This window comes from Lissotriton vulgaris, chromosome 1_1 (genome assembly GCF_964263255.1).
Source record: "Lissotriton vulgaris chromosome 1_1, aLisVul1.2, whole genome shotgun sequence".
Taxonomy (NCBI): Eukaryota; Metazoa; Chordata; class Amphibia; order Caudata; family Salamandridae; genus Lissotriton; species Lissotriton vulgaris.
This window is the reverse complement of record NC_141685.1, coordinates 1,591,462,993-1,591,478,800: the sequence shown is the minus strand read 5'-3', so window position 1 is coordinate 1,591,478,800 and position 15,808 is coordinate 1,591,462,993. Positions and strand designations below refer to the sequence as shown.

The following is a 15,808-nucleotide window of genomic DNA, read 5'->3' as shown; positions in this document are numbered from 1 at the left end:
ACAACTGCCCTGATTTGCAAATCTGATAAATGTTTGTTAGTTGATTTGTTAATGGAGGACACTTTTTTTTGTGCCCAGTCCTATTTTTTATTATTTTTTGCATTTTAATATAGCAAGAAATCCACCCGATGGTATTGGAGTGCTTTACATGAGCCCAGGTACATCACACAAGGACACATGCGTTTTTCGGTAGGCACGGGGAGATTACGTCATTTGCCCCAAATCACAGGATGTTGAGTCAACACCGAGACTCGAACCTGGTTGCCTAGCTCCATAGTTGGGTGTTCTGGCAGTTACGCCATATCCAGTCCGACACTGCATACATACACCAAAGGAATATGTCAACGTTAAACGCTTCAAGGCCTCGTCAGGCATCGTCCGCACTATATAAAGAGAGTTTATGATTATAATCATTGTATCTCCTTGTGCTACCCAAGTGTAGCTGTCAGTTGGTCAAGTCATTCTAGAAACTTTTAATCCATCCTGTTTTTTCAGCAAACCGTACTCTGTTTTCTTTGACCTGTTCTAGGCAATATGAACATGTGGGACAGAGAACGCTTACTGCCAATGGCTGAAAAAACAGGATTGGCTGAAATACCTCTACATGCTACTGGGCACGTTGACAGCCATAACAGTCATGGCTAAGCCATGTCAGACCACAAGCATGACAGGACTGCGGGCAGGCCTGGATGTTATCACAGGAGGCGGGCCGGGCGGCAAACTCTAATTGCCACGACCTCCGCAGTAGCTCGCGGCCTAAGCCTGCCTTCAGCCAGCCTTGCAGACCAAAGTTGCGGCCTGCAAATATGGAGCGCGGCCAGAAAGTTCAGCATTTGGTTAAAAGGGTTTAGGAGCTCGGCAACTAATCTTCTGCTTCTGAAGGTGTCCAGGGTCGTTAGCGGGCACTTGACATGAAGCATACCTGCATGATGGTAAGAGAATTTCTTCACAAGTAGTTAATATTGTAATGTGGATACTGAGATGTGCTAACCTTGAGCTTTACGAGGAAAATGCTGGTGTTTTGCTTGAATAGGTGCCAAGTACAGTGGCTGTTTTCTAAATTAATTTAAAGCAAGTTCTGTATTATATTTAGCGTTTCAGCTTTTGAATTCACAATCCCGAAGCACTATAGCACTTAAAATGCTAACCTGCATTAGTGTTGTTGAGTGATATAAATGAAAAGCAATTCTTGCTAGATAAATGTGGAAGAAACGATTTAAAACAGTCCTTGTTATGTTCTTATGCCCCGGAAACCGCTATAGCCCTGCATCAACCCACAGACCTGCAGGTACCAGAACTCACTCTTTTAAGATCTGCTTAGAGTTTCTCGTTGTTCAAATGGTTGTAATTGTTTATATATATATATGTTTCCATCGTCTTAATTGTTTGATTTTGCTCGGGAGACCGTGTGTGTCACTAATAGTCGTTGAAATGTCACTTATAATTGCACCAAAATTATATAAATGTCACACATAGCAATCTGAAACCTTGGCAGCTATGTTCGTTTTTGTGGAGAGAGTATCTTCTGATCTATTCACAGTATCAATGCAGGCCCACGCTGCAGCCGGCTTCCTTATTTGATCCAGGGCCGAGACAGCAGATAGAGGTGGTCTGCTCCCAGACTCCTAGGCGCAAGACCCCGGGGAGTTCGGGGCAGTGAATTTATTTAGACAGAGGGTCACTGAGAGCCAATGAGACACTGGTATGAACTGCCAACCATGTGCTTACTTCTGTTCAAAACAGAGGTCTGGTCACGGGAGCCCTGATTCCACCCAGGTATGTGTAATGAGGGGCAGAAATAACTTCATTTATTTTGGGCTCTGCGGGAACACCCGATATTTAAAGTGGTGCTTGTGCTAACAGCGTTGCTCATCAAACTCTTTCTGTGCGCATAATGCAGTCTCATTCCTTTACGTGTGTATCGGTTCTCCTTACCCATCCCAGAGTTTCGTCTATTTTGCAGAATATCCACAAATCCATCATGCATTTTCATGCCCTGGTAGAGCTGAGCTTCTAAAAGGGCAGTAGTCTTAAGTATATGTATTCATTTTTTGCCTAGCCCAAAACACTACTTCCAAGAATATCTGCTGCATTAAATCATTACAGGCTCGGTTCAAGGATTCTGGGGGCCCTGGGCAGAAAGCAAATTTGCGAGGCACCTAATAATTTGCACAGACATCCACATTCAGGGCTGCCTGCATCTCAATAGATGCCCTAGCTCCTCTAGCTGCAGCCCCTCCCTCTCCTTAAGTGCCTCTTAACAGCTCATAAAGGGCTGGAGGTGTGAGGGTTGGTTATCTGCAGAAAGTGTTAATACTGCCAGGGAGCTAAACAGGGGGACAATAACCATCCCGCTGTGCCACCGCGCTTGTGGGGGGTGGAGGCCTAGTTGCTAGACACAGCCGGAGGAAAGTGTTCTCTTGCAACTGGGACTACCCTTACCCCAGTGCCGACGTATTATTATTAAAACATCTTCCTGAGCTCCGCCCCGTCCGGACCCCCTTTTCCGGGGCCCCCACCTACGCTCCCTGCACAGGGCCGCCTAGAGCCGGCCCTGCTTGTATCCTTTCATAGCTCACATTTAGGGAGTTATTTTTTCTTTTACCTTATGCATTTCATGAAAAATGTTTTTTCCAGCTATCTCCTTTGTGGGCTGCTTCCCATTCAAAATACCACCCATACTTCATGTTGCCCCCTCTCCCGCTATGTCACTTGTGTGCTGCTTTTGCCGTTCGATTCCTGCTCACCACCTCATGTGAGCTGCGTTGCTCAGCTTCTTTTTAATTTGTATTTAACCTCATTATGTCCGTTGCTCCTCCCACTCCCTTTTGCTTCCCTCCCTCACCTGCTCCTCTGTTGCTTCCCGCCCCTTGCGATCCATATAATGCTTATAGTTAGAATGTTTTGGAGAGCCCCACAGTTCCCATGTGCTACCAAGCCACCCTGCTTTCACAAATGCGCTCTTGCGCAGGTAACTTTTTTTATTTTTTATTTACTGTTCCGAGTGTTGTCCACCACCTTGGGTGAGTAAATGAAAATAATACAATAGCACCTGCGTCATTCAGTTGGTACATCTATGTGAAGTGACACATGCACACTCATACGTCCCCCATGGATGCTTCTGACTGAATGACGTGGGCGAATGATGCATGTGCGCTCATGCTCCCGTTGTGTTATTACCAAGCAGCATTTTGCTTTTTGGTGATGCTGTATAGCATTAGCAGAAAGCATTGGCAAGGACAATAGATTACAATGGTGAGACCTGTTGGCTGTGCCAGTGCTTTTTACTTCTTTGTGGAAGTGAGTGACCACTGCATCTCAAATATGTCTGTCTTACTACATAAAAAGCGGAGTGTTCTACCTATTGTCATAGCCAGTATTAGAGCTCAAGACAGCCTGCTGCTTTTTTGTTTTTGTTTTGTTTTTAAAACAAATGGGCAGAAAGTATCTTTAGTGCTGCAGGTACAGTGGCACTAGTGCGGAAGGGTATGAGGAGTCAACTAAACGCCATTCATCACTATTTTACCATCCTACCTTGTTTTCATTCGGGCCCAGGGCACTCTTGCTATGCCAGCGTTTTTTGGGCCTTGTAGCAATGGCTCAAAGGAGAGGTAAATAAAGGCAGAGAAGACACCATAGTTTGGCCTCAGATGGTAAGGAGGGGGATGTGGCAAGATGGGAGCCTTGTATTTAACAAAGGGCATAGAAGACAGCCCACTTTACAAAGCAGTAGCTATCGTTAGTGAAGCAGGTACAGCTACAACGGTGCCCAGGGATCTGGGAGGCCCACTGCATCACATTTATGACTGTCTCACTTTAGAAAAGGGACAGGGGGTGGTGTTCTTTCTAACATTAGGACGGAGGCCACCCTTGCAGAATTAAAAGTGAGATGACATGCGCGAGCTTGTGTATTTTTGGATCAGTTATTGGTTTTGTTTGATACGTTTTCTGTAACATTTAGTCTGGATTATGAGCTACAGAAAACATCCCTGAACTGATCTCAGGAACCCTGTGCTCAGCCCTGTCCCTCCCACTCCACCTGCAAGTCCTTGTCCTAGTTTTGGAGGGTAGCCCAACTTCAAAACATATTGTATAGGAGCTCCAAGCCAAAACAATTGAAAACCTCGGTAACGTTTTGGTTATGCACTTGACCCTTTAATCATTTCAAAGTCAATCAAATGAGTTTCAGCAGGTTTTGTTACAATTATCACTGTTCACAGCTGCAAATGAGTACTGAGCAAGTAATGTATTTATTAGATATTATTAATGTACTGTGAGAGTGGTTTTCATGTGCATTAATTCTCAAACGATTGTGTGTATCCAAAGGGCTGGTCAGTAGTATTGATTGCTGGTGCTCCTTCAATCTACCTAACCGTTGAGATCAGCCATTTGTCCGTCAGGGTAATGAGAATTTACCCATGCTGCTTTTTATCAGTTCAGTCTTGACACTTGAGAACAACTTTTTTTGTTTTACAATACAGTCGACTCGTTTTGCTGTCCATGTGCTGATTGCATTGAATGATTTTTGCCTAATGAATCTGTTCTGATAACAGCTTCTACTTTGCAGGTATTTGTTTTCCAAAAGTAATCAATCTGTTGACTTTGTTTATCATAGGTGTACGTCGAAGCACCAGTCTCGATGTTATTCCTTCAAAAGAAACTGAATATTCAAAATCTATGGATTTAAAAATCAATGATACATACGGAAGGAGTAGTTTAGGTGATATGTTCTCTCCTATCAGAGATGGTAAGTTGACACATTTTGTTGTTCTTTCTAGCACAATTGTTTTTGGCAGTACATGAAAGTTGTGTTTGCTTCGTCATGTAAAAAAATCGAGACTGAACAACCAGATACTGTTTACCATGAAACATCTCTAAACAAAATGCGGCATACTTCTTTCTGCCGCTCTGTGTGATCCTAGCAGTAAAACAGTGACTCACATTGCCTTACAGTCACTTGTTTCTACTCTGAAGCAATCTGGTCCAAGCAGTGGGGGCGGGGGTGTTGGGGGATAGTGGGGCTGGCTTATTGCCACCACAGATGGACGCTTGACAGGGAGCTGTGATCCTGGACTCCTCCATATGTGTATCCCTAGCATATCTCATTGCATCTTGGAAACCAAGATGGTTACCCTTGAGGCTGCGGGTACCAGGCGATGGAGCTGTAAGGCAATCAGAGACCCGGATCTGCCGTGCTGGCGGCTGTGCTGCTGGGGAGCTGTGGCCTAGAAGACTGAGCTCCTTTGGGCTTTGAAGTGGAGACGACTGCCAGATGATGGTGGGCGGACTTTTATCTGGCCCAATCCTTACCCACTAGCGCTGTTGAGGATCTATATGCACCTTTGCAGTGACCGGGATCCTTCCCATACACTCCCTGCCTGCTGTGCTATCAGATTGGAACACACGCAGTGGCTCAGATGTCCTGGACCCAGCAACCTGACAGAGATGCAGGTGCGAAAGAGACACAGAACCCTCACAACAAATGGAGGAAAAGCCACCATTGGGAGGAGGCACACACAGTACAATAGCATTGCAGGTTTACCGGGAGCCTTCACCGTGAGATTGAGTGTGGCCTGGCTGATGGCCTACCTCATAGGCTTTGGCTAGTCCTTTGAGATATTTCACAGGCTGGCGATCTGCTCACATCTGGGTACTAGAGCTGTGGGAGACTGCCAAACATTGTAATATTCTAGTAGGGATCTTCTCGTCTTGCCTGGGATTAATGGAGCCGGCATTTGCACATTGTCTTTCATGATGAGTATTGAAATCTGTCCTTAATTGAGTGGAAATTCAACATGCCACTGCTACAGACAGATTTGTTGTCACTGACTGCAGGGCCAATTTGAAAGAGACAGTTGGTTATTATTATTATTAAGGGAATTTTGTAAAGCGCCTGGTTACGCTCAGATGGCGTGTCCCTGCGCTATGGTGAGTGGAGTCAGCAGAGTCGTGCCGCAGGGTCTGCTCGGCTTACTGTGTATAAAGGTGGGTTTTTAACTTCTTCCTGAAGCCAAGTTCAGATGGCTCCAGGCGAAGGTCCAGTGGCAGGGCATTCCAGCTTTTTGCAGCCAGGTATCTGAAAGATCTACCTCCCATGCGTGCTTTTTTTATCCTGGTGACCTTTAGTAGCCCTCCACAGGAGGTGCCTAGGACGAGCGCAGGAGCGTATCGGGTGATCAAACTCTGAAGTGGCGCTGGTGCCTTCCCGGTCAGGATGCGATGGCATGTACAAAGGGCCTTAAAATCGACCCTGCTCTTTACTGGGAGCCAATGAAGGGCCTGAAGGGCTGCTTTGGAAGCAGATCTCTTGGGGAATTTCAGAATCAGGCGAGCTGCTGCATTCTGCATCACCTGGAGGCGGTTAATCGCCTTACTGGTGGCTCCCAGATACAGCAAATTGCCGTAGTCCAGGCGCGATGTGACGAGGGCATGCACCAGCGTCCTACGGGCTGACGTAGGAAGGAGATCTAAAACCTTCTGCAGGCTTTTTAGGACGCTGAAGCAGACACCCACCACGCGGCCTATCTGAGGTCCAAAGGTCAGGTCTGCGTCAAGCCAAACTCCGAGGTTCCTGGCTTCTTGACAGGGTATTGTGACCTCCCCTAAGAATGATGGCCACCATGCCGATGACCATACAGATGCTCACCCCCCCCCCACCCCCCCCCCCCCCCCCCCCCCCCACCACGAGCACCTCGGTCTTGCTGCCATTTAACTTAAGACAGTTGGTGGACATCCAGGTTGCTAGTTCCTGCATGCAGGCTCTGAATCTGTCCAGCGCAAGACCAGGCGCGCGCGAAAGGGAGATGACCAACTGGGTGTCATTGGTATAGGACACTATGTGCAGACCATGGCTTTCAGCGATCGGCGCCACCGGGGAGACGTATAGATTAAATAGGGTGGCGCTCAGGGACGAGCCCTGAGGCATGCCCTGGCCCAAACCGATCTCCCTAGAATAACAGTCTCCCTGGCGAACCTGAAAGCCTCTCCCTGTCAGGAAGGACTGGATCCATTCGAGCGCAGCACCTGATATCCCACCACCATTCAGACACTGTAGCAAGGTGGTGTGAGCTACAGTGTCGAATGCTGCACTCCGGTCCAGTAGGATGAGAGCCATGGTCTGACCCTCATCCACCCCCTGACGTAAGGTCTCCACAGCCATCAGAAGCGCTGATTCAGTTGAGTGGCGGGGACTGAAACCAAACTGGGTCTTGTGCAGGAGGGCAGCCTCTTCCACGAAATCCATCAGTTGTATGTTTACCGTTTTTTCCGCCACTTTGGCCAGGTAGGGCAGAAGGGAGATTGGGCGGAGGTTCTCCTACTTTTTGAAGCTAATATTGGGCTTCTTCCTAAGAGGTAGAACCACCGCCTGTTTCCCATCTCTGGGCGCGGTCTTAGTCCTGAATGACACGTCCAACAGATATCTGATGTACGGTTCCAGCACTCGCAAGCTGTCAACTAACCGTTTAGGCGTGGTGGGGTCCCGAGGGGAACCTGACTTAACAGACCTACAGATCTTCAAGAGGGTCTCCGGGGACGGGGTGGCAAAGTTGGTCAGAATGAGTAAATTTTCGCTACTTTCTCGGCAAAGAAGTCCGCGATCCTATTACAGGATTCCACTGAACAATCATCTGGGGCAGTGGCGGGCATCCCGCCCAAGAGTTTTATAAAGCAAAAACAGTTCCTTCGTGGAATTCCCAGCTTCACTAATCCTAGTGGCATAATATGCTGCTTCGGACTTCCTGATTAACCCATGATAGACTCGCCTCTCAATTAGGTAAATCTCCTTAGCATCCGTGGCAAAAGCCCCTCGCCACTGCCTTTCAGCTCGCTTCAGTGCTGCTTTCGCAACTCGAAGCTCATCACTATACCACGGGGCTGGTTTTTGGGTGCCGCCACCCGATTTATCAAGGGAGAGTGGGGCTGTGCAGTCAAGTACCTCGGTGATGCGTTTACAGAGGTTGGTATTAGCAGTATCGTCATCATCCCCCCTAGGGCTCCCCCCTCTAGTAAGTGCCGCACAAAATTTAGCCTGGGAGAAGGTGGTCCATCTCCGCCTAGGGTGGTACAGTGGTGCTGGTTCTGGTAATCTAACCCCTGGGATGCGTATGGAGAATGGTACCAGATGATGATCCGACCAGGGGATAGGAATGGGAGTCAGGGCATCTACTTCCCCCCAGTTGACGAATATGGGATCTAGCAGGTGGCCCAGCTGGTGAGTGGGGCCACTTACTATCTGATTCAGCTGGAGGGCCCCCAACGCCTGGCTGAAGTCCCTGGCTGCTTTGTCCATGGGGTCATCCAGGTGTATGTTGAGGTCCCCCAGTACCAGGAACTTGTCTCTGCGCAGCGCTGCCTCAATAATGCCTTCTACCAGACTCTCCCCAAACCTGGCCATAGGGCCAGGGGGTCTATAGATCAAAAGACCCTTCATCGTGTAGCCATCCTTTACCTTAATGGTAAAGCTACCTGCCTCGCTGTCCAGGATGGGGGAGTAGTCTAAGTGGCACCATAGGCGTTGCTTGGCTACAATAGCAATGCCCCCGCCTCTTCCGGTAGGTCTGTCTTGCCTAAGCATTGTGTAGCCTTCTGGTAGCGCCTCTAATTCATCAGAGGTAGATCACTCGTCTAACCAAGTCTCTGTGAGTAACACAAGATCCCACTGTTTCTCAGTGAGTAGATCGTAAAGATCTAATTTGTGTTTCCGCAGGGAACGTACGTTAAGCAGGCCACAGGCCAGGTTGTGGTCCCTAGAGTCCACATCCCTGCCCGAGTCGTAGGAGAAGTGGCAGTGCGCACAGTCCGTGTTATCCTCCACTCTCATGCTATATAAACATGGGCTGGCGATGGTACTGCGGAGAGCCATCAGCTCCTGCCTGTTCCACTGTAAGTGCCCCGCCCGTGGGACATAAGGTCCGGCCCTGGCCCGCGTATGATCGCGGACGGGCGCAGACGGGCTGGACTTAAGCGTGACTTTGGCACGCCTTCGTCGCGCCCGCTGCGCTCGTCCGCTGCGCTGCTGGGAAGGCATCCGCCTTAAGTATCCGGCAGCCCGTCAGCGTGAGGAACACTAGACCGCTGATCGGCCTCCTACGCACCAGAAGTGGCTGTCTTTACTTTACACGCCCTCCGCACAAAGGTGCTAGCCACCACGTCGGACCGGGGTGGGAAGGATGGATGACAGATCAGCCCCCCGTTGTGCGTCCCCAGTCAGGTAGGTCTTCCGGATTCTGTGCTAAGAGGGGCGCCTGGGCGGGAAGCCTAAGTTGCTATCCCGCCGTCCGCCTAGCACAAGTACAGTTAAAAGAGTTTTTAAAATAGCAAACCGTTAAAAACGAAGTTGAATCTCCTCCAGGCGTCCGACTGGATCTGGCAATTTTTTTTTTAAGCAGTACCCCAGCGCGTCGGTAGGTGGCATTGGTCAACTCTGCATCCGTCGTCTGCATTGTGGTCGCCAGAATTACATTGCGGTGCCAACTTAGGCGCCGCCGCTGCACCCTGATGTCAATACTTTCTTTTTCTGTTCCAGCCTAGTGCAGATCTGTAGAGGGCCAACTTATATATTTTTTTTGGTCTTTTGACTCCTGTTGCACGAGGAATGTCCCTTCGTTGAACCAGCTTCAAGCTCTGCGGTGCCTGTCACAAGATGATGTCTGTGATGGACTCTCACCTCGTGTGCCTGTGGTGTCTGGAGCCTCAAGGCCATTAGCGGAGGCCCCAATCCTTGTCGCACTCCAAATCGATGAGGTCATCGGGTACGTCAAACACAAGAAGGTGAAGAACAAGCACTCACCTTCTGATGCAATACTGGATTCGGAGTGTCGTTGTTCAAAGACTCCGTCTCCGGTGCCCGATTCAGGGACGACTCCACGCCTCCCCCTATTTCCATGAGCCGGAGCATCTCCTACCCAGCTTCAACAGTTTTTTGAGGCCTTACACCTCATCTTTGGGCAGCCTTTCTGATAGACTACTAGCTGCAGATTCCTTAACGTAGAATTATCCCCAGGCGTGAGACTGGATCCCAATTTTTTTTGCCACAGCATCCCTTCGCGCCGAGGGGAAAGCATCACGTGACTCTGCCCAGGCGTCGTCCGCGTACTGGACATCAGTGAGGTCACATAAGTCCCACTCTGGCGCGCCTACATCAGTTTTGATCTTTTCTGTGTGCCCCGTTGATCCGGCTCGTGCTCCAGGCCTGTTTAGGCCTTTTCCTTCGCTATTGTGTGTGTTTGTGGGAACAGTGTGCGGATGCCTTCTGGCTTTAAGACGTGCTCGTCGTGTGGGCGCCTAATGTCGGCGACGGACCCTCACCTCATTTGCATGTGGTATTTGGGGGAAGATCATGGCTCCACTGATTGCGAGGTGTGCCAACAGTTGAAGCCGAAGTTGCGGCGGGAACGCCGGATGAAACTACTCTTGGCTAGTCTGTCTAGGTCGGCTTCGTCACCTTGATCAGCTTCTTCGGAAGGTTTTCGAAGCAGCCATCGTCATCCTCTTCCCTCTCCTATGCCGCAAGAGCGTCGCTCCCCTGTCGGTAAGTGTCGCAGTTTGTCCCAGAGGGCTGGTTTCCGGCCTATTGGGGGCATGGGCTCTCCTCGGGTGATGCGGCCCACGTATCGTCCCCCTATCCATCGTTTCCTGGTGAGGGGGCGTCGAAAGCCCAGATGGAGACATATGTGGCTGCTTTACAAGCCTCGCTGGCTTCTCCTCCTCCTCCTTCCCCTCCTGGAAAGTCAGCGGATCCCTTGTGTTGTGCGGGGACCTCCGCGGCGTCACTGGCGGCTCCGGCCCCGACTGGCTCGGCTCCAGGCTTGGAGGATGTGGTGCCGTTCGGGTGCGGCCCTTCTGGGGTCCCTCCTTCGGACTACGGCACCTCTACTTCCCTGCAAACTCCTGCGGGAGTCCCTGTGGTGTCGCAGGAGGTCTCTGGGGCTCGGGTTGCATCCCTGAGCCCCTCTCGGCCCTCTGGACAAGCGGTGACCTTGTCTGAGGCCGAGGTGGCACCGCTACCGCGCCGGCAGCTGCTGGCCCTGGCAGCGCCACAGGGGTCGGCGGACCCCTCTCATCCCGTTATGGGTCGAGGTTGGCGAGGGACCCCTCTCATCCCTCCACCTAGGCGGCTGCCTCGTTCGAGGTCGAGTGGGCCCTGGCGGCGCCACATGGGTCGGCAGACCTCCCTTGTCCCATTATGAGTCGAGGATGGCGGGGGGCTCCCTGTCACTCCACAAGTCCCTATCTGTCCCTCCACGCAGACGGCTGCCTCGTCGGAGGTCGAGTCGGCGCCGTCCCTTAGCCTCTGCTCCGGCCCAGCCCCGGTCCCCTGCGCTGTGTGGAGGAAGCCTGACCGGCGTCTCCTTTGGTGCCGGACGATGACGTCGTGCCTCGGGCTGCGGACTCTACGGCGCTGGACAGGTGTTTGGTTGCGGACTCATCTTAGGACGCCCCCTCTTCCCCGGAGGTTGGGTGCCTGCTGGTGTCGTCCTCGCCAGAGACTGGCCACGCGTTGTGGCCTTCTCCCCAACGTCCTCAAAAGATGGCTCCTCCCAGTTGCCGCGGTTTTCACTGGAGGAGCCACAGGTCCCCCACTCCTCGGTCCCTCTTTCTCCTTTCCGGACCTGGCCCTTGCCCACTCCGGTTGGCTTCGGGACGGCCGCCTTAGCTTGCATCCTTCGCCCACGCAGGAGCTGCTTTCCTCACCGTGGGGCCCTACGGAGGCGGGTGCAGCCTTCGCTCGCTATGTCCACGGCTGTGGGTATTTTGCGCATGGGTGATACGGTTGCCCATTTCCCCGCAGATAATCTTCTGAAAGTTCTCCACCAGGGCTCTGGTGGGAGGGAGCTGCTGCTTCCCTTGGAGGGTTCGCTCCTTTCTTCCCTGAAGAGGACTTTGGGCGCCCCGCCATGGGGGATCCGGTACCTCAACACCACCTGCACCAGCACCTTCTAGCACCGCGTGACCCGGTGTGTCTTTCCCTCTATCCCTCTACCTCAAGCCCCCTTTTGCGGACTGCCTTTCCCTCCCAGCCGCCGCTGTTGTCTCCACCATCACTGGAGGCCTGCTGGCTAGACTCTTGGGGGCACAATATGTTCGATTCGACCAGTGCAGCTCTGCAGGCCCTTAACACTTTGTGTGTTGGCTAGGGCCACCTCTTGTTTGTGGGACTCGGCTGAGTCCCTGAGATTCGCCGCTTCACAGGAGGATGCTCGGGTTGATAAGCGGCACCATGCGTTGGATGGTAGGGAGCTGGCGGCGTTTATTCTTCGCTCTGCTCTGGACATCTCGGAGGTGCTTGGTCGTGCTTCGTGGCCACTCGAGTCCTTCTTGTTGAGACTGTGGTTCTGTTGGTTCTGTTGGCTGCTGGCCCTTTTTTGGCTGTGTGTTTTTGCTTTTGGTTATCTGCACCAGGTTGGCCCTGAGATTAAGCCTTCTTTTTTTCTCTTTGGCTGCTTGACAAGCCTTCTGCTGTTTTTTTTTTCCCCCGCGGCTCTTTTTTGTCATCTGCTGCGGAAGTTTCATCCTAAGAGGGTTCCAATGTCTTGGAAGTTAACATACCCTATGTGGGGAAGTGGTAGCTGTTATATAGCTTGTTCTGTGCTGGGGAGTTGTGGTCACTTTCTGGCCTCTGCTCTCCATGGCGTTTATGTACTATGCAGGTGCAATTCCCTTATTGCTGGATTGGAATGCCTTGGTGGGGCCCGGGTGTCCTTCTCTGGGGCCGCTGCGCTGTTCGCCAGGTCTGACCTGCTGTCTGCGGCCTGGCGTTGTGGCTCTGGTTCTGCTTCTCTTGGGTCGTGTGTGCTGACCTCTCGTTGAGGTGTGTCCGGGCACTTCAACGCCCTCATGTTCTCTGTCCTGGGGGCTGAGAAGGTTTTGTGTTCCTCCATCTTTCAGGTGCAGCCTGCCCGATCTTCCTGGGGGCCAGGCTGCTCTTCCTGCTTCCGACTGCTTTATTGCTGTCAGCGCCGTTTTGTCTGGTCTATTGACTTCCGACTGTGGTGGGTTTGCCTTCTTTTGCCTAGTCTCCTTGGGCCCTCTTGATTGTTCTTCTTCCTTGCCTTGGCATTGGATGGAGGTTCTGTTGCCTTGTAGGGGCTTGGGGTGCTTCAGCCTCCCCTGGCCTTGCCCTTGTTTCCTCTGTTGAGTGTGAGCAGGCTTCCTCTTTCATCTTCTTTTCTTCTTCCCACACCCCTCTTGGGGTCCGTGGTGTTCTGCTTGTGGGGGTTCCCCTTGCCTGGGGGATGAGGCTCCTCGCCCTATCCGTTGGTCTAGTCCCCTGTGGGACCCTCTGTTATGTCCAGGCTGCTGGGGTCCTTCCCCGTGGGTATGGATAGGGGATCTATTCTACATGAAGGAATCTGCAGCTAGTAGTCTTTATCAGATGTACGAGTTACTTACCTTCGGTAACAATGTATATGGTAGAGACGATTCTAACCGCAAATTCCTTCACGGCCCGCCCTCCCTCTCTGTTCTGCAAAGACCTTTGGCTTGGTCTTCTGCACTCGTCTCCCGGTGGGTGGCTATGTCTTTTGTGAGTACATTCTTTCGTTCTTTTGACAGGATGATTTGTCTTGTTTCTTGTTCCTTTCCTCCTCTTTGGTGCTTTGGAGGATGGGTCTATATGTACTCCTGTGCCCCTCTGCTCTGGTTGCTCCAGGATTGGGGCTTGCCTTTACTCTTGTCCCTTCCCTCCCTCCCTTGTTACTAAGGGTCCTGGCTACACTGCTAACCTCTGGGTTGGGGTCTTCTGGCCGTGCCTTTGCCCTTTGTACCTTTGGGGGGTTGTCACACTCTGTGCTGGGGTAGCCTTGGAGGTTTGTCGTTCCCTGTTTGTCTTGGAACTGGTTCCCCTTTGTTGTTCTTGTTTGGGGTTCTAGTCCTGCTACATGTTGTCATGACATTTTGCATATGTTCCTTGTCTCAAGGGGGGGGGGAAGTGTCTACATATTGGCAGGGTGGCTGCTCAGGGCTGTGCTCTATTCTTTCTTCTTTCCCTGCCTTTGGGTACTACAGTGTTGGCACTGCTCCTTATGGTGTTGTTCGTCACCATTCCTTTTTCTATTTTGTCTGCTCTATTGCACATTGTTCCCATACTCCCACAGTTTGTCTGATGGCTCCGCTTTGTGGCGCAGAAAAGTTCTCAGAAGAAAACTGACGTAGGCACACCGGAGTGGAACTTATGTGACCACGCTGATGTCACGTGCGCGGACGACGTCTGGGAGGAGGCGCGTGATGCTGTCCCCCGGCGCGCAGGGATGCTGTGGAAAAAAAAGCTGGTGGTCCAAGCCTCTTCTTCCAAGGGCACTTTTTCTTCTGCTCTTCTTTGGAAGCTGTGACGGAGCGGGTCCGCCTTCAAGGGAACACTATCAAATACAGGACTGGTGGCTGGCTACAACCCGCTCACCCGCTTGTGTCCCTTCTCACCAGCAGCCCAATCAATACCTCAAGACGAGTGGCATCACCGGGAAAACGAACCTTTTTGGTCCCACGGCGTTGGAAATGCAGAGGGCTCCTTTAACTGGGGATTCCCAACTCCCGAGGCTCATCCCCCCACTGACGTCACCACGCCTTCCGCAACAAATGAGGGAGGAACCAGGAAGTCGACGGACGGCGTTTCCCCTGAGGACGAGAAAGGCGACGGAGAACGAAGAAGAGGAGCAGAGTTGTGCGTTACGGAGGAAGAAGACGAGACTGAACAAGACCAAGAACCCCGAGCTGAAATCACCAAGCCAGGAGGCCAACGTCCACACGAGGCGCCCCGCCACGCTCCGCTCCGCGGCTCAATCGGGTACGGGGCAGAGTAGCGGGTTGGGTCGGGTGACGTAGCGTACCTAGTGAATCAAACCCCGCGTGTAAGTAATTGTACAGTTCCATGTATAGTCTCTAAAGTATCCCTCCCTTTCACGAGCACATTGAGCACCGAATAGTGACTGTGAATAGCACTGCCGCACTGGGTTTCCCTCACCCCCGGTCCCTGCACCTTAAACTCCCGGTCACCCTTCAAATACCCCCCCTTTTGTCTCTCTTTCATTCCCGGCTGCCGGACGGAGTGGAAGAACCAGCTATCACCCGTGGTTTTCCTTCTGCGATCTGGATCCCAATGCCAAGACGGATCGCGCAGCCTTCGCAAGAGAGAGACTGACAAGCCGGAGACGGAGGTCCTACATAAAAATAAAACCTTCTTTAAGATCCTTACTCAAAGTCTCTGACCCTTTTCATTCAACCCCTTCCACCCCTTTACAAGTGGTGTCAGAAATGGGATCTTTCCAACCCAGCCCATCTGTACCAGTGAGATGGACGCCCTAATCCAGCACATTATCAAGGGTCAGAAGAAGCTCGGATGGGCCCTTGAGAGGCAACTTTCCTCCGCCCAGGAGGACAGTGAACTCTTTCAGAACACCATCACTGCACAAATTGAAAGCCTCCAGAAAAATGTGACGCCTCCACCTGTGACTATGCCAGCAGAGGGCCGGATACATGTCCCGAACCCCTCCGGGATCTCGTTACAGAAATATGTGCAGGGAGAGGATCCTGACGCGTTCTTGCTGAATTTTGAGCGAGTGGCCAGAGCTCTAGGGTGGCCCGAGGAGAAATGGCCTTTCTTCCTGGTCCCCTTGCTCTCAGGCAAGTCACAGTTCGCCTATCAAGTGGCCAACCCTGTCGGCAATGCCCCTTACCACCTAATCAAAGAAGTTATACTTGACCATCTCGGTCTGGACCCCGAAGCGTACAGGGTGCGATTCCACAAAGAAAGAGGAACCCCTGGCAAGAACCCCAAAACCCTGTTTTTCTGCTTAAAGATGGCCAAGGATAA

At 51.6% G+C, this 15,808-nt stretch overlaps 1 protein-coding gene across 2 annotated transcripts in view; it reads left to right on the top strand.

The window, feature by feature from the left end:
- The window catches only part of NEDD1 (NEDD1 gamma-tubulin ring complex targeting factor), a 413,616-nt gene that overhangs the window by 218,469 nt on the left and 179,339 nt on the right, over positions 1 to 15,808 (top strand). For both annotated transcript variants that reach the window (XM_086918169.1, XM_086918174.1), the window contains exon 9: positions 4,616 to 4,747. In XM_086918169.1, the coding sequence (XP_086774295.1) occupies positions 4,616 to 4,747 (132 nt within the window). The remainder of the gene's footprint in view (positions 1 to 4,615; positions 4,748 to 15,808) is intronic.